The 24,520-nt window shown below is 36.5% G+C and overlaps 1 protein-coding gene and 1 non-coding gene across 2 annotated transcripts; both read right to left on the bottom strand.

Annotated features, from left to right (window-relative positions):
- Positions 1 to 859: 859 nt before the first annotated feature.
- Positions 860 to 2,904, bottom strand: LOC126092236 (ubiquitin-60S ribosomal protein L40). Its single transcript, XM_049907740.1, has 3 exons — positions 2,771 to 2,904; positions 2,136 to 2,338; positions 860 to 1,166 (listed from the first exon to the last, which is right to left on the bottom strand). The coding sequence occupies exons 2-3, from the start codon at positions 2,323 to 2,325 to the stop codon at positions 967 to 969; spliced, it is 390 nt and encodes a 129-aa protein (XP_049763697.1). The 5' UTR covers positions 2,326 to 2,338; positions 2,771 to 2,904; the 3' UTR covers positions 860 to 966.
- Positions 1,245 to 1,318, bottom strand: LOC126093535 (small nucleolar RNA SNORD24). The gene has a single exon (XR_007521675.1). It is a non-coding gene; the product is annotated as a small nucleolar RNA SNORD24 (small nucleolar RNA).
- Positions 2,905 to 24,520: the final 21,616 nt, after the last annotated feature.

The raw sequence follows: 24,520 nt of genomic DNA, 5'->3' as shown, positions 1-24,520 counted from the left end.
CCTGTGGCATCTTTTCATCTTGTGAACAGGAATTCATGGCAATCTATATAAAACTGTTCCGAAGACTGTAGCCACATATTCAAAATTAATATGAAGTGTACCATATATGCCACTCCAAAATTTATAGTAATATTTTGACACAGGCATGTAAGCTTCATACCTATGCCCATGTTAAAATGGTTCCAACTTTTCCAGTACTAAAATTCCTCATTCCCAACAAAGCAGCTGAATGGAGACAACTGCAAAAGTCAGTGTTGAATTATTGCATATCCAGTAACACTCAATGCTATTCAGAGACAGTTTACAAATTACAATGCATATTGCATGTAGACTGAAGATAAAAGAACATCAAAGACAAACTATCTTTCACAAAATAAATGTATTACCCTTAAAATTAATACTTACCGTATCTTAGTGAGACAACTGATAGGCAAAGTGCCACTGCTGCTGTACTCTTCTGCAGCTACAGTATATTATACTGCGAAAATATTAAGCCCCTGCCAAATGCGAAAGAGTAACCAGCTTACTAAGTAAAAAACTTACACCTAACCCTGTAAAGGCTTACAAAATTGAAAAGTGAGTGACACCCCTATACACATATGGAGAAGAATGTGCTGGTGTAATAACTTATCAAGATTTGAACTAACCTTTCAAGTAATGCAATGTTCTTTTACTTATTTTTGTTTCAGTGATGAACCATTATATTTCATACTTGGTAATTAATTTCAGTCCACAATCATTTTTAAGACATAAGTACATCCAATTGTTCACCCCAACAATCCAGGTTATTGCCTTAATCTTATAAGCAATAGAATGTGCAAGGAAGGAAAAGCTGAATGCATTACTAAAGCACAGTAACTGAAAAAGTGGGTGAAAAGTTTTATTCATTGATTTTTTAATACATGAACTGCAAATTTTGCAAGTGGTCTGTCCAAGACATAGCAATTGCATGTAACAAGTTGGAGATTAGTTCCTGATCTTCTTCTTGGGGCGAATGTTGTTGGTATGTCCACATTTCTTCTTGCGGCAGTTAGTAGCTCTTGGATGTAGCCGGGCATAGCACTTTCGACAAATCATTTTGTCGCAATTGTACTTCTGAGCCAAAATACGGAGTGTAGGTTCAATTACACCCCCACGGAGACGAAGCACCAAGTGTAAAGTGGATTCTACAAATTAAAAGAAACATTCTGATGTGTTTAAATGGTTTTTAAGTAGGCCTTAATGTAAACATTTACATGGATGCAATCTCTCAGAGATCTTGGTGGTATAGGTTTGTCAGCATACCTATCAGATAGCAAATACTAAGTCATCATTAGATTGCCTTAAGTACAGGAAAGCTGTGGCTGCTTTAAACACTACCTATTCAGCCCAGCCCACCAACACATCACATTACACCAAATTACATAATTTTACTTTCAAAAACTTTTCAGGTTCACACTAGGGCATAAAAATGTGTGAAAGATTATAACAGTATAAAGACTGTACAATGATTAAGCAAGTGCTAAATTTTAATTATGTAAATCAACCCCCAAAGAGCATCACGTGACAGCAATCCAATAACGGACTACATCCTCATGAACAATGAACCCCCCCCCCCAAAACCAACCTTCACAGATAACACAAAACATTTGCAGAATTTTGAAAACACTTTAACATCACTGATCTGGTTTCACAATTTTTGTGAAAGTCTTTGGGCATGTTTATGAAAAAATTAAAATTTGTAATCAAGAGTATAATCAGCACAGCAAAGATGATTGACAAATATTAAATGACAGTTATTTCACACAGTAAGAATTCAACAATGGTGGACTAAAGATATTTACACTCAGTGCCTACTAAAACAGGATATGACCACATGGTCATACAACAGATTTGAGCAAAATCTTAAAACTAAAAAGTTATGAAGTTCCTTAAGAATGCAATGCTAATACCTGTCACTCTTCCAAGTATCAGCAACAGCTTCTGGCAACTACAACCAACATTATGAAAACAGTGAACTTATAATACACCTAGCATGTCATACTATAGACCAGACTGAAGTGTAGACTGTGCTTCAGGAATTTAACGGCTTTACATTACATTGCAGTTGACACAAAAGACGCAACAACTCAGCAGAAAATGGAAGGAGAACTTACCCTTTTGAATGTTGTAATCTGAGAGTGTCCTCCCATCTTCCAACTGTTTGCCAGCAAATATCAATCTCTGCTGATCTGGAGGAATACCTTCCTTATCTTGAATCTTCGCCTTCACATTTTCAATTGTGTCTGAGGCTTCTACCTCCAAAGTAATGGTCTTCCCAGTAAGGGTCTTCACGAAAATTTGCATCTTTAATTATAGTCTGTAAGAAAAAAAAAATAAAATAAAATTACATAACTTGAAACTACATTTAAACGCTCCGAGTTATTTTAGCAGACATCAGAGATCTTGGTGGTAAACGTGAGTCGTCAGTAACAACTCAGAGTAGCAAATAATAAGTCATCATCCTTTAAAATGCACAGTAGTAGCTAAATATAGTTTGAATAAGAATGTATTCAGCGACCACCTCAGAGCGACACGAGTCAACATACCATCGCTTGTACATGAAAACTTCTCGAACTTACTTTCAAGGAAACTAACGACACGTGGCACTATTAACAAAAGTGTCAAGTATTAAATAGATCTAATAATATAACCACATAAATACTTTAAGGTAATTCAAATATCTTAACAGCTTTCACAATAACCATTACAAATTTCATTACAATGTTACACAACTACACAAAACACTTACTCCTCGACCATCCAAATGAAAGAACAAATCCGAACGGAAACCACAGAATAGTTGGGGGCAAAGAGGGAGGTTGCCAAAGATATCCCAAAGTTGCGAAATCACCCAAGCACATTGAAAACCAAAGACAGATCTGGTGCAGAGCCGTCTAACAACCAATCGTGCAGAAGACCTAAACTACATAATTGTTGAGACATATTTTGGTCTAACTAATTTTATAATTTTTTTCAAAAAGGAAGTTGAATCTAGGTCACTCCACATGCGACAAGCTATCTGCAGACATCAAATCTGCGACAACTGATCGTTGTATTGGCCAGAATGGAGTTAGAGGTTTGCCCAAAATTGCTATATTTCAGGGGCAAAATTCACATCTGCGCAGAAAAAACGTAGAGTGCGGCTATGAGACAGCCGTAAATCTGCAGCACGAAGCTTGTTTGAGTCAACTAATTGTTCAGTCTCTTGTTTCTCGTCTTTGCGTGCACAATGAATTATAAAATGCTTGATATGCGTCAGTGCCATTGAAAAATATAGGAGAAACACATATTTGTGGAGCGTAAAGAACAAGAATTACAGAGCTTGAGATAAGAAGGAACCTCTTATAATTCTTTTGAAAGAGTAAACAAAAGCTGTTGACCCTACAATGAACAGGGAAATTGTTATTTCAGAAAAAAAAACATAATTTTAGACTTATCCAAAATAATTAGTTCTGTACAGATCTCTCACATCACAGTCACTTTCATAGGAGATCGCTGACATATATTCACTCAGTACCGTCCTGTGTTACAATTTTTTTCAGCAATATAGATTAAATGTACTATTCTGTAGAAGTGTATAGTCCACACATCGTGTTAAGTTTATAAAGACCATTATGCTGCAACGCCATCAGGAGCATAGGGATTCTTCTACTTAACCCTTAATGTCGCAGGTACGCTCTCACGGACTACTACTATGCTAAGGCATAGTGGTAGAGTAGGAAATTACAGAGTTGTGTAATTGTTCTTTCCCGAATCTGCTGTGGTTTCCTTTGTCAGTAGCCGCTTGAATATGAAGTGGTCATTTACTATTACTGCTTCTTTCGTGCCAGCGGCTTCTGAGACCACACCTGGGACATTGTGTTATGGATTCAGAAACTAGGTACAGGTCTACTTTTCATGTTGTGGACCCTGACTTTGAGGATACTGCTTTAAAATGGTTTCAGAACAGTTTAGGAAGCGATTTTAAATGAGATAATAACAAAGAAACTGAAAGTGAACATAATACAGTACGGGAAGAGTGCGAAAGTGAAGGAGAATTTATTTTGCTACCTATGAATTCCTTGAATGAAACAAGCGATCAAAATCATGAAGACAGAAGTATGGAGACTGAATCTTAAGTTGAAGATTCTACTAGAAATACATTAGACGGAAATAAATATCGTTGGTAGTCAAAGCCTCTTCCAATGATGGCCAATGGTATTATTTTTCCGCATGTTGGACGTAAATGGTGTGAACACGTTTGTCCTTTTCAATTCCTACAAAGACAATACTCAGGTAAATCGTTTAAATGGTTGAAAAAGTTTATAAACTCGCTGGTGACACCACAGATAGAAAGCGAGACATTAAGTATCATCTACTCCGTGAACCTCGTACATCCTCCACTGTGTTTTAGGTGTAGTAGTACCAAGACTACAGGTCGTTGTAGAACGACTGGAAAAACGCAGAAAAAGCTCCACATGTGACCCAAAAAAGAAGAGAAAGACATCTTATATTGGCCTTTGTTGCAAGAAGCCAGTCTGACTTGAAAACTGTACAAAAATTTCCAGCAAGTGTATAGAAAATCTTTGACAAGAAAACTACATACCAGAAAAGTATTAGGGTAATTTTCATTTTTTGAATGTTTTGTGGGAGTTTTTCATGTTTTTGTTATTACATGAATAATAAATAATAAAAATATAGCAAAAAGTAAAATTTGGAGTGCAAAGTATTTCAGTTTTCTTGCATTAACATTATCATGTACTATTATGTTCATTTTGTACAGTTTTGTGTTTAAATACTTTTTTTCGTAAAAAGTAACTTTAAAATTTGTTTGAACGTATTTTTTGGGTGGCATTAATACAACCTTTTACATAAAATCCGAACCGTTCCACAGAAACTACTGAACTCAATTTTTATAGCCATTTAAATATAGCAATCACTCTGACCACACCAGGGACAGTGTTTAACAACAAAATGACCTGGGAAGCTCAGGTTCAAATGGCTCTGAGCACTATGGGACGTAACAGCTGAGGTCATCAGTCCCCTAGAACTTAGAACTACTTAAACCTAACTAACCTCAGGACAACACAAACATCCATGCCAAAAGCAAGATTCGAACCTGCGACCTTAGGGAAACTAAGGGTCAAGAGTCAATAGATTAACTTGTAATGGAACATGTGCTTCAAAACGAGAGTAAATTTAATGTGAAATGTACTATTCAGTATCACAATTTATTTATTTATTTATTTGATTAACCCTTTTGTGGTGTATGTTAAATCAGTTCATACTTCATGCATTCTTCCTCCTCTTCAGCCACATTCGTTTTGTGTTTTCTGATTTCTCCTTCTGGAAGTGTTCGGTGTTTTGAGATTATGTTCTTTTTCTCTCTTGTTCATGCCTGAAGATCAGATTTTAAATTTTGCTACTAAATAAACTCCTGTTACATTATTCTTTATATTGATGTTTACTTCCTTAAAGTCATATAGTTTCTGAGTAGAACATGGTAGTTCTCCTCTGAACTTCACAATATTACTAAAAACTTGCTTCATCAGATTCTCGTCATCCATTCTAGTGGAATGTTCAATCTCCCTTTGCACACAGTGTGTACTGGAGATCCGCAGGTTGGCGATTTTACTCACTTGTACTTGCTTGAGCACACTGTGCATGGGCGTGGCTTGTTTGACAATCAATACTCAGAGGGGGCAGACTGTGCTCGAATGAGTTGCTGTGGGGCACAGATCGCCCAGTCTGGTGTGCTCACCACTCTGATGTTGTGTCCATCACAGTACCTCTGTGTGTGCAGGCTGGTGTTGCTCTTGACGTGTTCCCTCCATCTCATGGAACTGCACTCATATCAGTTTAGTTACACCTAGAAGTATTTTCCTGCATTTTAGCGTCTATTATCTTAGACAACAAATAATAGTTGGAAACACTTAAAAGTTTCATGGACAACATCAGTTTTTCTGTGAAATCCACATGTCAGTTCATTGTCCCATGTGATTCTAGTCAATAAAAACAGGATTTCAACCATCTTAAAACTTTTAGAGTAATACATTCATTATTTTTTGATACAGCATCCATGTTTTCAACCAGTCTTCTCTCTAGAACACGGCGTTAAGAATAATATTATCTTTTCGAATATATTTATGTTGTTTTCCATTGTTTTGTGATTAATCCAAAAAGTTTATACTATTGATGGTCTAAATTCATGTTATTACATATGGTCAGATTTTGGACCACTTTGCAATACAATTAACCTGTGCCATTTCCACTCTGCAATGCCAAGAACAAAGCCAAAATACAGCCTGCAGGGAAAAGGGAAGAAATGGACCAAAACAAACATGACTGAGGCAATTCATACAATCAGAAACAGAACTACATAGACACTAAAGTCTGCTAGATATTTAACGTGGCATGATCGATGTTATAAGCAATTACCAAGGCTGCAGTTTCTCCTTCAGTTTTAATATAATAGAATACTGAAAAAAATTGTATAAGGTGCAGAATTGCTAAAAAGACAGTGTCTTATGTACCTCATATAGGAGGTAAACTTTATGGGTTCACTTATGGTGATCTACATCGAATGGCTCACCATTTATTGGTAACATACGTTCTTCAGCATCCGTTTAAGAAGGGAGATTCAGGAAGAGCTTGGCCAGATCTGTTTTTGCTTCATTAGAAATGGACAATAATCAATTGATTTTACGATGTAACCAGTGCCATATTTACACATGGGCAATATGAATCCAGACAGGGCAGCAAATTCTTAGGGGTGACAAACTTTTTAGCAAAAAAATTTACTTGCACAAAAAAAGCAGCAATGGTTGTGGGAATTGTTATTAGTGAGACGGAAGTCTTAGGTAGGTGGATGGCGATGCATGCATCATAGAACTGCCAGCAGTGACTCTGCGATATTTTTGTGTGGCTAGATATAGACACATCAGATGTTGAAGCAGAAGCTTTGATACAGTGTGGTATACAATAAGGAGTAACTGTGAGGCTTCTGGCGACAGGCAGGTCTGTGGGGACTATATTCAACAGTTGAATACTGATGCCGTAAATGGTATAACTTTATTACTTTAGTGCACAGCTAAAATCCAGGAACAAAATACTCTAAAACGAAAACAGAGACATCTTACAAACACTTGGTTGTGTGTATCCCCCCCCCCTATTAACGTGGTGAATTTCTGATATAAAGTAAACATCAACATCAATGGAAGGAACGTCTAGTGGAGCAGGCTACAGAAAATTAGTTGAACAGAAGAGGAAGAGGGAAAACCGAAGTGTTAAATTAGACGCCAAGATTACAAACTATTTTTGTCAGCAAAAGATTAGATTCTGTGGCTGCAAGCTGTTCCCCTCCTGAGAACTTGAAACCTACAAATGATTCACAGTGCAATGGCACTCATGGTGAAAAGCTCAACGTTAGTGAATCTGAAACTGATAACGAATTTACGAACAATTCCACAGCAAGCGAACCAGTGTTAGGCCTAGGGGAAGTTTTCAGAACTGACATCAGCCGTTAAGCAGCAGAAATGGTGTACAGCGAATCCCTGATACTTCTGTCGGATTTTATTCCAGACAACAAGGAAATCAACCTAAAGATCCTTGCTCACTGGTGCTACAAATGAGGAACTACATTGCAAATTTCTGATATTCAACGGCATCTCTCCATACAAACCCACCTATTTTTGTGTATAAAGACCTCACTCAATGTACCCATGTCATGCTCTGTACAGATGTAGCTAGAGCACCCTTGTAACCACCTTACACTAGTCTGTGCCATAGCAGCCTCTCCTGCAGCCAATGTTTGGTCCCGGACCTTCCTCTATTGACTAGGCCCCCACACTGCTGGCTCCAAATGTTGGCCTGCCATCATTGTCAATGGAGTCAATCACTGCAGACGCGCACACGTCTACATGCACTTCTCGTATCAATGAGCAACTGCACTCACCTATACTGGCACCTGTTGGCATGAGAGGAGGCAGGATAATTCGGCACAAGTATCCTTATATTCCACTGGTGATGCAACCATTTGAACATGTCGATTATCTTTGTGTCTACATGATGGACAAGTTAACAGTAAGTTTGTTTATGCATGCTTTTGTAAGATCTCTCTGTTTTTGTTCCAGATTATTTCGTTCCATGATATTTCAAGTTCATTAAAGTAATAAAGTTGTAATATTTACGACATCGGTATTCAGTTGTGCATTATAGTTCCCACATACCTGCCTGTCACCAGAAGTCTCGAAGTTACTCCTAATTGTATTGTACTGTATTGTATTTGTAACACCTCCGATTTAATTCGATCCGACCCGATCTGATCTGATCGAATAGCAGCCCAATAATCATTAATTAATGTGACCGTGTACCTAATGGGGCTGGCAATCGGAATTGACTGCTACGGAGTTGTTACTTTCCAGTTTGTCCTTCTCAAATGCTATAATAATGAAATGTCTGGTAACAAGAAGAACACCAACACAGTTTCACTAATCAAGGACCTATATTCGTCTCAAAAACACAAAAACAAGGAGACAGCCACTGCCTTCGTCATACACATCTAATTATGGCTAATCTCAGCACAGGCTTCTTCGTTATTCATTATCGTCACACGCTAATCCAATCACTGCAATCCAACACTGCAGTCCAACACTGCAATCCAAAATGATGCCGGCGCGGGAGACGCGAAACCAAAATATCGGCACTGAAATATCACTGATCACTTCCGTAATTATACTTCTTCACTTGCCCGATATTATTCTAATACAAAGGGGTTAAACCGCGGCGATGGTCACTCCCTTTGTCGTTAAAGCCTTGCATTACAACAACAGCTGGCTTCCGCACAGCTCGGCCCGCCACACGGGACTGACTCAACTCTACAATCGCTCTCGCAACACGACACTATCGATAGTTACCCTATCGACCTGTGCCGAGTGCAAACTTATAGTAAGGGCCTACGGACCCCTTACATATTGTATTGATGCAAGTAATCATAATATTGTACAACTGGCACATATGATACTGGATAAGTCAGCAAAGATTGCACTGTAAATCATTTGTAGGTACAAGTTCTCAGAAGAGGAAGAGCTTGCAGCTACAAAATTTAATCTTTTAAAACTAAACTTTGTACGAACATTCCATGAAGGTACCGACCATCCGCCATGTCATCCTCAGCTCGCAGGCGTCACTGGATGCGGATATGGAGGGCATGTGGTCAGCACACTGCACTCCTGGCCGTGTGTCAGTTTACGAGACTGGAGCTGCTACTTCTCAATCAAGTAGCTCCTCAGTTTCCTTCAAAAGGGCTGAATGCACGAGTGCACACTGCTTGCCAACAGTGTTCGACAGAACCGAGGGTCACCCATCCAAGTGCTATCCCAGCCCGACAGCACTTAACTTTGGTGATCTGATGGGAACCGGTGTAATCACTGCGGCAAGGCCACTGGCAATTTATTCCTTTGTTAAGAGTAATTTTTACAATTATGTTGTTACAATTTTAATTGTTTCATGAAACTTTGTTCAGTAATCCAAGAAGGTAATAAACATTGTACTTTCGCTTTTTTCATACTTAAGGGAAACATGCACTATAATCAGGCCTAAGTGATCAATTATTAAGAAACAAACAATTTGTATTTCTGTGTTTTTCCTTTCAGCTGGTAGGTTATTATATGTCCATATCCCAGAATGTACGACACATTTTTGGTTCAAGTTGTTCTGGACTGAAACATATGTAGGTCAGACTGCTACCTTGTTTCGTAGCTATGAATGTGTTCATTTAACCTATATGTCTGTCTTATGGACTGTCTATATGGACTGTCTTTGCTTAATAAGTAGGTTTTAACAAATGATATAATACTATAAATGTAAACAAATGGCAATGTCATGATGCCAAGTTTCTTGAGACGTTGCCTGCATGATTCATTATATCTCAGATTGAATTTTATATACATTACCTTTTTCTGCATTTTAAAGATATCTCTGCTGTAGGATCAGTTCTCCCAGAATATGACCCCAAATTGTAGTATGGAGTGAAAGTAAGAATAATATACTTGTGTAAGGACTAATTTGGTGACTGATTTCCTGAGTACCTTAGAATATAACACACAGTTGACAGATTATTTGAGATACAACTGACGTGTGTGTTCCTTTTAAAATTTTCTTTAAGTCATATACCAAGAAATTTAACTGATCTTGCACTAGAGAGCTCTTGGTTGTTTAGGAGCAAGTCAGAGATTTCTCGTTTTCCAGATGAGAAGTTGAAACTTATGTAGGTTGCTTTTTGCACTTTTATGATGAGATTCTTCTCACTGAACCATTCACTCAGTGATGACATAAGTGGTTTAATCTTTTGATCATGATCAGTTTTGTCTGTGCCTTTTACCAGAATATTTGTGTCATCTGCAAATAGTGTACCATGCCCAGAAGTAAGCTTCGTGTTTATGTCATCAATATGTAACAGAAACACTATGGGTCCCAGGATTGAGCCTTGTAGTACACCATAACCAACAACCATTTTCTCGGAGGAGTGCACAGTACATTGATGAACATTAGTATTCCTTTTTTCAAATTTCGTTTCAACTTTTTGCACACTGTTTGATAGATACGATTCTAGTCATAGGTTTGCATTTCCTGTCACACCTTAATTAGCTAACCTTCTAAGGACTATGTTGTAGTCAAATACGTCAAAAGCTTTAGACAAATCAGTGATGAGATATTCATACACGTCTGTCGTTATTGTTTTAGCTTTTCTAAATCCATCCTGCTGCTCTGATATTAAAGAGAGTCTGTTAATAAAACTTTCCTATCTGGTGTAAAACAATCTCTCAAATATTTTTGAAAATGTGCTGAGTTGTGCTACTGGCCTGTAATTAGCTACACCATTTTCTGGTCCCTTCTCGTGGAGTGGGGTAACTTTAGTAACCTTTAGAATGTCAGGGAAAAGTCCATTACTAAAGGATGCATTAATTATAACAGTTAATATTCCTACAGGGTATTCCCCACAATTCTTTTCAATAAAATATGGTATGTTGTCACTGCCACTGCAATATTATTTTTTAATCCTTTAATAACCATGAGTGCTTCAGTGTTTGAGGCTTTGTGGAGAGACATCGATGCTTTTATGGTCTCCGCATGTGTTGAGTGTTGTGTATTGGGTCTATGGAATTTCTTCTTTATAAGGTATTGAGCTATTGTACTGGAATAGTCATTAAAAGCATTTACGATTTTTACTGGTTCTGATGGAACTCATCTTTTAGATTCAGTCTCAAAGTTTTTTTTTTAGAGCACAGTGTTTGTTGTTAGTTTCATTTTTCACAACTTTCCAAATGTCTTTAATTTTACTTTCAGATTCTGTTATTAATTTATTATTATATCATTTTTTGTTTACTGAATTACTTTACTGTAGAGAGTAAGGTAAGACTTCAAGTATATTCTAAACTTACAATCCACCTCATGGTGATTCATGAAGTACTTCACACAGCGCTTTTTTTGGCTAGAGATTTTAATCCCTTTTGTTGATCATGAATTTGTGCATTTGTTTCTAATTCTCCTTGACTTTAATGGAAATGCAATACTGAAATAGTGAAGAAATGTTTTATGAAAGCAATTAAACATACTATTAACATCCTTTTTTTGATATACCTCTGACCAATTCCCAGCTCCTAGAAGTTAATTAGAAACCCTATGTTTCCTTCAACAAACTGCCTTTGCACCTTAGTTTTCATAGGACATTGTTTTTTGTAGTTTAAATTCACTGTTAGCATCTGGGCTTCATGGTCACTGTAACCTGTATTAATGACATCAGTTGAGTAATATTGTCTATTTACATTTCTAAAGATATGATCAAGCGCTGATTTTGGGTTTTCAGTGAACCTGGTTGGGGTTTCAACAGTTGGGGATAAGTGGAATAAATTCCTAATATTTAGCAATTCATCTTTGCTTTTTCCAGGTGTAAAGAAATCGATATTAAAATCTCTACATATTAGAAATTTTTTTTGATTGCATAAAGTTTATTAAGTAGTGCTTCAAGGGAGTGATTGAAATACTGGATATTTCAAGTGGGAGATCTATACACATTCGGTATCAGTATGTTAGAATCTGTCAAGACAATTAAAAAAAGTTCAAAGTCTTTCTCTATTGGTATTTTATTGTGCTTTGTGAGGCATTTGTAGGTCGATTATTTTTAACATAGATATCTGTACCACCTCCCTTACTTTCATTTCGACAAGAGTAACTAGCTGCAGTATATTTTCAAATTGATTTTTCAATTTAATCTTTTGCTAGCCAATTCTCAGCTATACAGACAACATCTAATTGTAAATTAGTTTTCAGGAATAAACCTATTTCTAACAATTTACTAACATTGCCTGCAGATTATGGTGTAATTTTAGGAGGTACTAGTGTCTGTGTTCTGTTATGTGCTTTAGACTGTAGATAATGTTCTGGGGCTCTACTCACCAAGTTCTCCTCTAATGTAGGTTTATAGAGTTTACTTTCTGTACTTGTATTTTGGTAGACTGCTAGCTACGAGCTGTTGTAGTTCCTCCCCACAGAAAACCCTGGTTTTAGGCTGGAGGTCAGGTTCATAACAATTATGGAAGTTATAAAAGTAAAGCTTTCATATAGTCTATGTACACCTATCTAGATTTCAGTGTGGAATTTATATTTTTGTAACACGTTTCTTGTGGACTTCAGGCTGAGAATTGGAAGTCCTCAAATACTCAGCAACACTGTAAAAGACAACACCCTGTCTGCTTCCATAATTAGAATGCATGGAGTTCAAAACATGTCAAAAAAGGTAAAAAATAATATCTATAACTTGTCACATTATGTTACATAATTGACTACCATACTTCATGAAACCCTTCTTCAGGACAGTGTCATGTATTATTTCATGCAAAAGGTGTTTGGACCTTGCTGCCGAAAATGCTAAATACTTGTAACTGCAAGTACTGCTATATGTCTTCACATCCATTCACAAATAATTTCGCTAGATTATAAGGATCACTGTGTGGCTTTTGAAACAAATTAACGCTCACAGTACAAAAGCGGGTGGGTCTGGGTGGGGGTACGTTATACCCATTTGCGAAAATATTGTAGTCTAGTCATGTACTTTGTACACAAAAATTGTGAAAAAATAATTAGTGTTTGTGCTTCCTTGCACCAGATTTCGTAATTGTTTTCAATTTTCCAGTAAAGCTTAATCAAAAAATTTAAGACTTAGTAGCGAATGTGACTTTTCACAACAAATGTTATACTCACAGTTTCAGGTTCAGAACCCTTCTTACACATCTATATATCATCAAAAAGTATGTTATCAATAGGAATCAACGAAATTTGTACTTTTTAATTTTTGTGGTGGTCATAAAGAAACCCTCCACTTAGTGCACACACAATGGAAAATGTATAGGTATTGCTAAGACTGAGCTAAGGATATTTTCATTCTTCACATTACCCTTCTTGTACATCACAATCTATTTGATAACAAAAGTCTATAAAGAGCTTCCACCTGTTTCGCTCAATGAAATATGCTCTCCACAGGAAGCAGTACAAGTATATAGATGTTGGGAAGGTTATTGATGCAGCAAGATATTCGCTATGACATCGACCAGTAGAGAGATACCATGCAGGCATACAGGTCCTCCAAGTGAAGTTGCAATCATGTTAAAAGGAAATAATGACGTTATGTCACAGATAGGGATCACATGCAATCTAAAACAGGAAAAAAGTCCAGTAAACATGGACTCTAGAATGCTTACCATAAAGGGAGATTCATTTGACAGGTGTGAAAAACTGTTAAGTTTAGAATTTTATTTTGAATTAAAAATTGTGGCTGTAGCCCTTGCCAAAGTGTGCACCTCACATTGCATTTTACAGAATAATGGCTATTTCTGAATCCCACAAAAATAGAAAATTCTTAATGAAGAATAAACTTGGTCATCAAGATGGGATTTGAAAAATACCACCAAAATACAAATGGCATTCATTTCAAAGACATGTCTGTTTTGTTGACATCTTTTCACACATTAAAATGTTTACAAAAAATTTTAAAGTTCGAATACAAAAATTGCTCTCACTGATTTCCCCTAAATCCAATTATCTTTGATTTCAAAAAATTAACTGAATCTGTTAATCTGTTGAGGCTGTAGAGCACTTCATGCTATGAAAAATGTTGATTGAGAAAAAAGCAGTTAAAGTTTGGAATGACAAAAAAATGTTGTTTCAAACTTATGGTTAATCGTGATTCCAGTACAATAGAGGCAACCTTGCTCTTCCTAAGACATGTTCTGGTTTGGAATTTGGTGCTGTATTTTTTCAGTCTTTTAAAAAACTAAGACATTATTTGCTCCCTGAAGGCCATGTGTTACCTGTCATACAACTCGGCGAAGTTTTTGCTGTTCTTCCCTATGACGTTTCCTAACACGTTCATGGTCTTCATGATAAATGAATACACATGCACCTATATATGCTGCTCTTTTAACAGTTTTTGCCCCACACTGAAGATGTTTGAGTACCAGTTTCCAAATGCAAGCATTGAAGCTGTCTTTGATATTTTGCTCATATCCACCGGTGCATCTTTTAAGCAAATCTTCATTGGACAGAAATTCATATACTGGTTTAAGCTTTTCTTGAATTAATTCTTCAAGTGCCTATGGCTGCCTATATTTCGGTCAGCGCGTAATTCCATTCAACACACTGCAACTTCTAAAATTCTTTCACAATCAAATGATCCTTTTGCAGTCATAATCTATGTACTTCAGAGATACAAATTATGTAAAAACATTTCTTCGTCTGTCTCAACCAGAACCTCCACTTAAGAAATGTGAGGACTTTACCTTCATTACTGTGAAACGTATCTTTGCTACTGCAACTTTTTGCTTTCTGTATTTTGGAAGGAGGTAGTAGGGACCAAAATAAAGAAAAAAATTCTAGTTAACATGGTTCTAAAATGCATGTGATAAGAGCTATGAGAAGTTGCTCATCTTCGCTGCTATGGAACACATCTTTTCTGTTGAACAAATGCTCATAGCTCTTAAGCTGTGTGTTTTAGAGCGCACGTTTGGTGGACTTTTTTTCTAGTTTTGGTGCACAATGTCTCCTCCCATGGAAAATAAAGAGCTTGCGGGAGAAAAGACGTATTTTACAGTACTGAAGATGAACAAGTGCTCATGGTTCTTAAGACAAATTTACACTGGCCAACAAGGCACCATCACGCCATGGCACTGTCCCGTCATGGTGTATTCACAATGTCTATCACATTGAGCTAATACAAGCCGCAACTGCTTTTACATGCAGACACAATGCGTTAGCTATCCATGTGTTTGGTCCACATTTGCAGTAAAATGACATTTACCACACTCAATAGCAGCTTGCAGTGATACCTTGTATACATGAAGAGTAAGAAAGAAATGCGAAACAATGCAAAAGGAGAGTGTGACAGTGAAAAATGAACTAATTATGTGATACAGAAGGAGAGTTTCACACACTCTACAAGGAGCTCAAGGAAGAGGGATCTTCATTTTATAAATATTTCAGAATTTTTCGTTAGTAGTCATATCTCCCTCAGTATTGTTCAAGTGCCTCACCTGTACTGGAGATAGCTAGTGAAACCACATTGACCGCTGATACTTGCAAAACTGTTCCACACAAAACACAGAGAGCTGCTTAACAATAAAAAGCCTGCTTCTGTGTAGTGTACATATTCAGTTCCTTTCAAACTTTGACTGTGGTTGATAAATGTTGCAAGTGACATTACATATGCTATGGTTAGCTAGTGTAAACACATATTGATCACTGATGCTTGATAAACTGTTTGAAACACAATGAAGACATCTACTTAACAATAAAGAAGTCCACTACTGTGTAGTGTACATATTCAGTTCCTCTCAAGCTTTGTGTGTGCTTGATAAATTTTGCTAACCATTCCATTCCATTTATTATCAGCCTTTTCATCATTTACATGATATAGGAATTGTCATAATACTGTCCAGAATATACACAGCATAATGTTACAAATTTCTATGAAACACATAAAATTAACATTATGTTGAAAACTAAAACATTGAACTAAAACACATAAAATTAACATTATATAATATGTTGAAAATTAAAACATTGAATTAATGTGTTGTTCCTTTACATGCTCCTTTAACATGTACTGTATGTGACGGATTTATATATACACTACATTTTGGAAAACACATATTACACATAATTTTAGAGTTAAAAAGAGTATAAGTGAGACATAGAACTGACAATGAGAACATGATATTGACAATACAACTATCAGTTAGTGATTTAAGAATTCAAAATATTTCTCTATACTATAAAAACATTTATTTATCATAAACTTTTTAATTTTGATTTAAATTTTCCTTCATCTTCTGTTCCCTTGATGCAGAGTGGCAGAGAATTATAAAACTTTATTCCATAGTGGTTCACATGTTTTTGTGTTTTTGTTTTTCTTGTTCTTTCTACATGCAGATTCTTACAGATACATGTATTGTAGTCATGAAGATCTGAATTTACACATAAACTACTCAAATGTTCTTGTATGTAGTATGCTTTTTAAAATGTACAAAGGTGGTACTGTAAGTATGTTTAGCTGCATGAACAAGGGCTTGCAGTGTCTTTGTGGGGAACTGTGTGTAATAATTCTAATGGCCCTTTTCTGTAAAATGAAAACCTCTCTCAAGCGACATTTAGTTGCACCCCAGAATGTTATTCCATAGGATATAACAGAATCGAAATAAGCCATAGCCACTAATCTTGTACACTCTGCACTGCAAACTCTATAAATTATTCTCAGTGCAAAACATGCTGAATTGAGTTTTTTGGATATGTATGTGACTTAGTCTTTCCAGCTCAAGTGCTGATCAATGTTGTTGTTATTGTGGTCTTCAGTCCTGAGACTGGTTTGATACAGCTCTCTATGCTACTCTATCCTGTGCAAGCTTCTTCAAGTCCCAGTACCTACTTCTACCTACACCCTTCTGAATCAGTTTAGTGTATTCATCTCTTGGTCCCCCTCTATGATTTTTACCCTCCACACTGCCCTCCAATACTAAATTGGTGATCCCTTGATGCCTCAGAATATGCCCTACCAACCGATCTCTTCTAGTCAAGTTGTGCCACAAACTTCTCTTCTCTCCAATTCTATTCAATACCTCCTCATCAGTTATGTGATCTACCCATATAATCTTCAGCATTCTTCTGTAGCAGCACATTTCAAAAGCTTCTATTCTCTTCTTGTCTAAACTATTTATCGTCCATGTTTCACTTCCATACATGGCTACACTCCATACAAATACTTTCAGAAACGACTTCCTGTCACTTAAATCTGTACTCGATGTTAACAAATTTCTCTTCTTCAGAAACGCTTTCCATGCCATTGCCAATCTATATTTTATATCCTCTCTACTTCGACCATCATCAGTTATTTTGCAAAACTCATTTACTACTTTAAGCCCCCCATTTCCTAATCTAATTCACGTAGCGTCACCCGATTTAATTCGACTACATTCCATTATCCTCGTTTTGCTTCTGTTGATGTTCATCTTATGTCATCCTCCTTTCAAGACACTGTCCATTCCGTTGGCTGCTCTTCCAGGTCCTTTGCTGTCTCAAACAGAATTACAATGTCATCAGCGAACCTCAAAATTTTTATTTCTTCTCCATGGATTTTAATTCCTACTCTGAATTTTTCTTTTGTTTCCTTTACTGCTTGCTCAATATACAGATTGAATAACATCAGGGATAGGCTATAACCCTGTCTCACTCCCTTACCCACCACTGCTTCCCTGTCGTGCCCCTCGACTCTTATAACTGCCATCTGGTTTCTGTACAAATTGTAAATAGCCTTTCACTTCCTGTATTTTACCCCTACCACCTTCAGAATTTGAAAGAGATTATTGCAGTCAACATTGTCAAAAGCTTTCTATAAATCTACAAATGCTGGAAACGTAGGCTTGCCTTTCCTTAAGCTATATTTTAAGATAAGTCGTAGGGTCAGTACTGCTTCACGTCTTCAAACATTTCTACGGAATCCAAACTGATCTTCCCCGAGGTTGGCTTCTACCAGTTTTTCCATTCGTCTGTAAAGAATTCGCGTTAGTATTTTGCAGCCGTGACTTATTAAACTGATAGTTCGATAATTTTCACATCTGTCAACACCTGCTTTCTTTGGGATTGGAATTATTATATTCTTCTTGAAGTCTGAGGGTATTTTACCTGTCTCATACATCTTGCTCACCAGATGGAAGTGTTTTGTCAATGTTAATCAATGTACATGCCCAAAAATTTTGTAGACCAGACTTTCTCTATTTCATGGTCACTCAATGATAAATGGTGATCATCCTTCTCATTTACTTTATCATACTGTATGTAATTTGTTTTTTTAAATTGAGTGTTAACTTATTAGCGTAAAGCCACTGTTGCACACTCTTCAGAACACTTTCAGCTATCGTGAATAAGGATTTGCTGTCATCACTTATAATTATGCTTGTATCATCTGCAAATAACATAATTTTTGATGATCTGTTGGGTCTTTCATTGTCATTTATATAGATTAGGAATAATAGGGGGCCAAGAACACTACGCTGAGGGACACCACTGCCACTTTCTTACCATCAGAAACCCACTTTATTTTTTGCTTATTCGGAGATGAGGTGAGTTCCACAAAGTGAGTTCTGTCTTGGAGATAGAATTCAAACCATTTCCTCCCAATTCCTCTGATGCCTATTGCCTCCAGTTTGTCAAGGAGAATTTGATGATCTACTGTATCGAAGGCCTTGGAAAGATCTAGGTTGATTCCTACTACACATATGTTATTGTCTAAATTTCTAATAACTTCTTCCATACAGGCCTGTATAGCTGTTTCTGTGCTGTAACCTGTACGAAAACCATGCTGATTACAATTTAGAAGATTGAAGGTCTCAATGTAGCTTATGAGTCTAATTTTTGTTAGTTTTCAAAATTTTTTGATAATGATGGATGGAGCGATATAGGTCTATAGATTTCTACCTTATGTATATCTCCATTTTTGAATAATGGTTTAACCTTAGAAATTTTCAGCCTTTTGGGGGAACACACCTTCACTGAATGATAAATTGGCAATATGTACCAGTGGTTCCAAGATTTGTGTGGCGACTTTTTTTTATTATTGTCACTGGCACTTCGTCCACTCCTGCAGACATTTTGGGTTTCATACTGTTAATTACTTTCAGTATTTCATATTTATTCGTGGAACTTTTTATCATCCTGTTGACTACTTTTGGAGCTGTTGTTGTCTCTTCTTTGGTAAAGCTCTTGTTTAATTTATCAGGTACACTTAGAAAGTAGTTTTTAATGTAATTGGGCAAGACTTCTTTCTTTATTTCAATGTTATCACAAGATTTAGGTACAATATCCTGGTCTTTTAGCTTTTTCCTATTTCTCTTTTAACAATTTCCTATTTGGTCCTTGATTTATTGTCTGACTTCCTTGTCGTTACTTAATACCTTTGCTAGATTAATTACCCTTCTATATATCTTTTTGTAGTCACTAACATATTTTCATGTTTTTTTGAAATTAGGGTCAGTATTGGTTTTCATTTCAGAGTTTAGTCTTTTCATTGTCTTGGAAGAGTTTTTAATGCCAGATGTGATCCAAGAATTTGTGTGTCTATGTCTAGATGAGTTGATTTTAACTAATTTTTTTGGAATGCACATTTCAAAATTTGTCATGAAAAGAGGAGCAAACATTGTATGCAGCATCTGTATCAATTTGGTTAGTCAGTGTGATACCAGATTGGTTACAGTTTTTGGGAGAGAAAATTCTCTTATACATATGATGTACTGTCTTTGTATGTATTGGAACTGTGAGCACTTTAGTAATAAGTGAGTTATGATCACATATTGCATGGGGGCTTTATTTTCAATATAAGGAATGCAAATATTTTTTTGTAGCTGTCTGTCCGATTACGCAAGTCTCGTAAACGGCTGGCCCTGACTAGTTTTAGTACGCAATCTGACTGCATAGAATAACAATAAACAATGAAAGAAAATTTTCGTTAACACAGTTAATTAATTAAGTCCCCAGCAACTATAAAATCTACGAAACCAACATAGCACAAGTGTAGCTGTTCTGTGTGTGGAAGTATGACTCAACGTACACATCTGGCACGGTTCTTCTTCAACAAGACAAGAATTTTTAAATACCAATTATACTGACGTGATAAAAGAAAATTAGAAATACTATAATTGCGCAAGAAAATCAGAATTACACTCTAATACAAGAACACACGCCAGATGCTTTGTTGACTGAACCTGTAATGACACACTTTTCAGGACACTAAAAGAATAAAAGAAAATAGTGTTTATTACCTCCATATATATTGACGAAATGCACTCTGACCATCACAATATCTCCATTATAACAACATCTGCTATCTCTCCCATCAAACCACTGCATAAAACATGGAACAACACTCTCCACTACCACATCTCACTCTGACTTCACGACAAGCAGTGTCCACCACAACTTCTCGGCAAGAACTGCTTGCCGCTACGTCTCAATAATCACTGCCAGTGGAGGCGGCGGAACAAAACTCTCTGGCGCGATCTCTGGCGCTGTGGCTCAGTGGAGCCACCTTTCATATGCCCTTCCTCCACGGGCTAGAATTTGATGGTATTTTTGCCAGCATTGGTGGTGAAAATACCACCAAATTCGTAAAAAAAAATACAGACAAAAATAAAAGATAATATTAATACGTAAATATCATATAACTAGATAAAATTTTGGCTTTGCACTGACCTTACAATAGCCTAATATATAAAATACAGTAAGGAATACAAATTCTTTCATACATATGACTTTACATAATAGTTTACACAAATATCATGTGGTTAAACAATTCAATCGATAGCGTCAGCAATGACGAATATGAGCAGGTAAGAGTCTTATAACTTTTCACAAACAGTAATACACAAAAAATCAGTTTATACAAATATTCACATAAAATGCTTTCATAACAAGTAGTTGACAGTTCCAGCAGTAGCACCCAGCATTGTGGAACAGGTGCAGATTCCAACAGGTGACATCATTTCAGTAGAAGCAGTTCATCAGTGGCACCCAGCAATGTCGGGTAGGTGCAGACTCCAACAGGTGACATCATTTCAGTAGAAGCAGTCCATCAGTGGCACCCAGCAATGTCGAGTAGGTGCAGACACCATCAGGTGACATCATTTCAGTAGAAGCAGTCCATCAGTGGCACCCAGCAATGTCGAGTAGGTGCAGACACCATCAGGTGACATCATTTCAGTAGAAGCAGTCCATCAGTGGCACCCAGCATTGTGGAGTAGGTGCAGACTCCAACAGGTGACATCATTTCAGTAGAAGCAATTCATCAGTGGCACCCAGCAATGTCGAGTAGGTGCAGAAGGCAGTCCATAATATTTACTATCACTGATCACACTGTTCATCAGCGTTTATTAGCAGAAATTAAACATGTCCTAGTGGCACCAATCATGTAGAAAAAGTACAAGTAACAGTCCATAATATTCACTATCACTGATCACACAGTTCATCAGCAGAAATTAAACATTTCTAAGTGTCACACATCATGTTGAAAAGTGCAGGTAACAGTTCATAATATTCACCATCACTAATCAGACAGTTCAAGCATGAACAAAAGTTTGAATACACATACAAATGCTTTTACAATGCTCTTACACTAAACATACAAATTCTAATAAACACACAAATGATATCAGATAATTGTCATATTACTATTACAAATACACAAACATCAGTAAACCTATAATATTTATGGGTGTCAGTGCAAGCCACTACATACAAATAAAATATTATTTAGGAGTTAGGTTGGTAGGATTAGGAAAGGAAAACACACAAAACACACTCACTCATCTTTCATCCACATTAAGTACTACTGTGTAATTGAATAGTGTTAACTGTGTAAATGCACTTCTGTCAAAATTTCATGTTCATCATGTGTATCAAGTAGTAGTGACAGCAATGTATAACAGTCAATAATAGTTAAGTCAACGTCATAGTCATCATGTCAAGACCAATGTTTGCCAACCCAGATCAAAATGTACGGTTGCTGAACAACTGTCAGTGTGCCAAGATATGCAACTTCCTCTCTCCAAAAAAAAGTACATACTGCTTAGTGATTTAACAAAGTGTGTGTAGACAATCTTCCTTCCACTTTAGTGTTCTAGTCTGCTATCTTCATCCTCCTTGTTCCATATAGACCAACAAAAAAATATGCACCTCACTTACTTTACCTCTTATACACCAAAACTCCCATAATCATTAACTTCACACAATCTCAATAATACCTCAATAATACCTCAATAATACCTCTTCAATACGTCGATACATATAAACCTTATTACCAATATCATTTCACTTCCATAACAAGTCTTTCCTCTAGTCAGTCTCCTCGAATAAGTACAGATAAAATCCTAATGCAAACCTCCTCATCCCATACAATCCGAAGACACACTGTCAACACACAACCTCTGTGTAATCCATCTGACCAAAATCTTCTACTCATTATGAATTATAAACAAAGAATGCATACATGACCTCTAACAGACTTAGTTCGAATAACTCTCAGTAATTAAGTACGATTACGGAGTGTGAATGATCCTAATATTTCACAGTGTGTACACCACTTCAAGAATTATGGCAAACAGAAGCAAACATGTGGAGTATTTCTTGTGTCAAGTGTTATTTCCTATTTCAATTGCTCACGAAAAATGCAGTGTAATAACTGTCAATGGTTTAAACCTAGTTTTGGTATGTCATGTCGTTAGCTTCCTTCCTATTAGCATAAATTTATACAGCTTCCATAAAACCTCCAGCTCATGTGACTTCTATGACGTTTCTTGTACTAAAGTCGCTCGTCGAATTATTGCAGTTCATTTTCTTATGTTAAAATATAAAGCACTGAGCGTAAGCAAAACAAGCAATAGCGAGTAAATATACCAGTAGTGAACAGAATGTCAACAAGTGGATGCAGCACAATTCTTACAACGAGGCTCCGCCAAGCGAACAATCTATAATTAATACAATAATGTGACCTAAACTCTATGTTCATACACAGTATATCAGCATTTCTATATACCAAATTAAAGTATAGTTATGACAACAAGCAGAAATGTGTAAATATGCAATCCATACGCATAGCAGTAAACATATATCTTACGTACTAAACAGGTCATTAGCATCGTATCAGCGTAAGCAAATAAATGTTCATATGTAATCTTAATAAGTAAACATGAAGGCGCAAGCAGATAAATCACAAAGTATAACTTACATACCTAACCACATCAGCACAATTAATCAGGTGACAATTATAATTTAAATAAATAAGCACAGCAGGCACATAATAAAAAAAAAATATGACATCAGTGAAAAAGCAGTGCAGACAAGCGATGCATAATATACACAAGTTACAACCCAGTTCATTAATAATCATTGTCAAAATCAGTTAACGTACGCAAGCACGTCGCTTCACAAGTAAATTCATAGAACATGAAATTAGTACAAAGTATGAATCACGTAATCGCGAGCAGCAAATTACGTCTAAAGTACGTACCTAAGTGGAAATATGTTACCTGAAAAATAAACTCAATTAATAGTTACCTTTTTTAGTTTATTAGTTTCTTCTTGGAAATTTCATTCTTCCTGAAAATTTCTCGATAGCAAGTCGTCTTAACGTCGGACACGCACAGAATTTACCTGAAGTTCTTAAATATCTTATAGAACCGTATCCTGAAAAATACTGAATGTTAATAACATAATTCATCAAGTCATTATAGCTTTATACTGATTTTATTCGGAGAAAGACTGTGTATTTGTTTACGGCTGTCAGTGCATTCGCACTGAGCGCTCGATCAGCTGTGGGCGCGTGACGTAGGAAGTGATTGTTTGCGGTCAACGACTGCCTTGTGCGGCGCGCAGACTTGACTGTTGCTTTGAGTATGTGCCGCCGCCAAAACACAGCGCGGTATCCTTGTACTCTCTGCATGTTTACGTAAACTGTTGGTTTCTCGAAAGTATGTCATTCCACAAAAATTTTAACGTTTGATATATGATGTATTCCCTTAGAGCGTCGTGATTTAAGAGTTTCTACTTCAACAGTGCTATCATGAATAATTTTGCGAATTCTATATGGACCGTTATAAAGCAGAAAAAATTTGCGACACAAGCCTTTTCCTTTCTGAGACAAACGATGGGACTTAATTAACACCTTCTGACCAACTGACAAGATTTTTAAACGACCAGGACGCTTAGCTGATTTCTCTCTTCTAGCAGCCGCAGATGCAATATTTTGTAGAGCCAGATTCACAACTTCAGAATGCCGCAGTTTCCGTGAAGGCGGAAAAGGAACGATTTCAGAAATGCGATTTGTCGGTGCATTATTTTTTAATATCAGTATAGGTGGTAAAGAAGTTGAGTCATTAGGAAGTTCATTCAGAATGTTTTGAAAAATATGAAGATACTGATCCCAAGT

The sequence above is a fragment of the Schistocerca cancellata genome, chromosome 7 (assembly GCF_023864275.1).
Source record: "Schistocerca cancellata isolate TAMUIC-IGC-003103 chromosome 7, iqSchCanc2.1, whole genome shotgun sequence".
In the NCBI taxonomy this organism is placed as follows: Eukaryota; Metazoa; Arthropoda; class Insecta; order Orthoptera; family Acrididae; genus Schistocerca; species Schistocerca cancellata.
The sequence above is the reverse complement of the archived record's forward strand: the minus strand, read 5'-3'. Positions and strand labels throughout refer to the sequence as shown.

Excerpts from the sequence above, each read along its gene's own strand:
- LOC126092236 (XM_049907740.1), bottom strand. The coding sequence starts at position 2,325 with ATGCAAATTTTCGTGAAGACCCTTACTGGGAAGACCATTACTTTGGAG. Across the intron at positions 1,167-2,135 it reads AGATTACAACATTCAAAAGG|AATCCACTTTACACTTGGTG; the intron begins GTAAGTTCTCCT and ends TTTAATTTGTAG.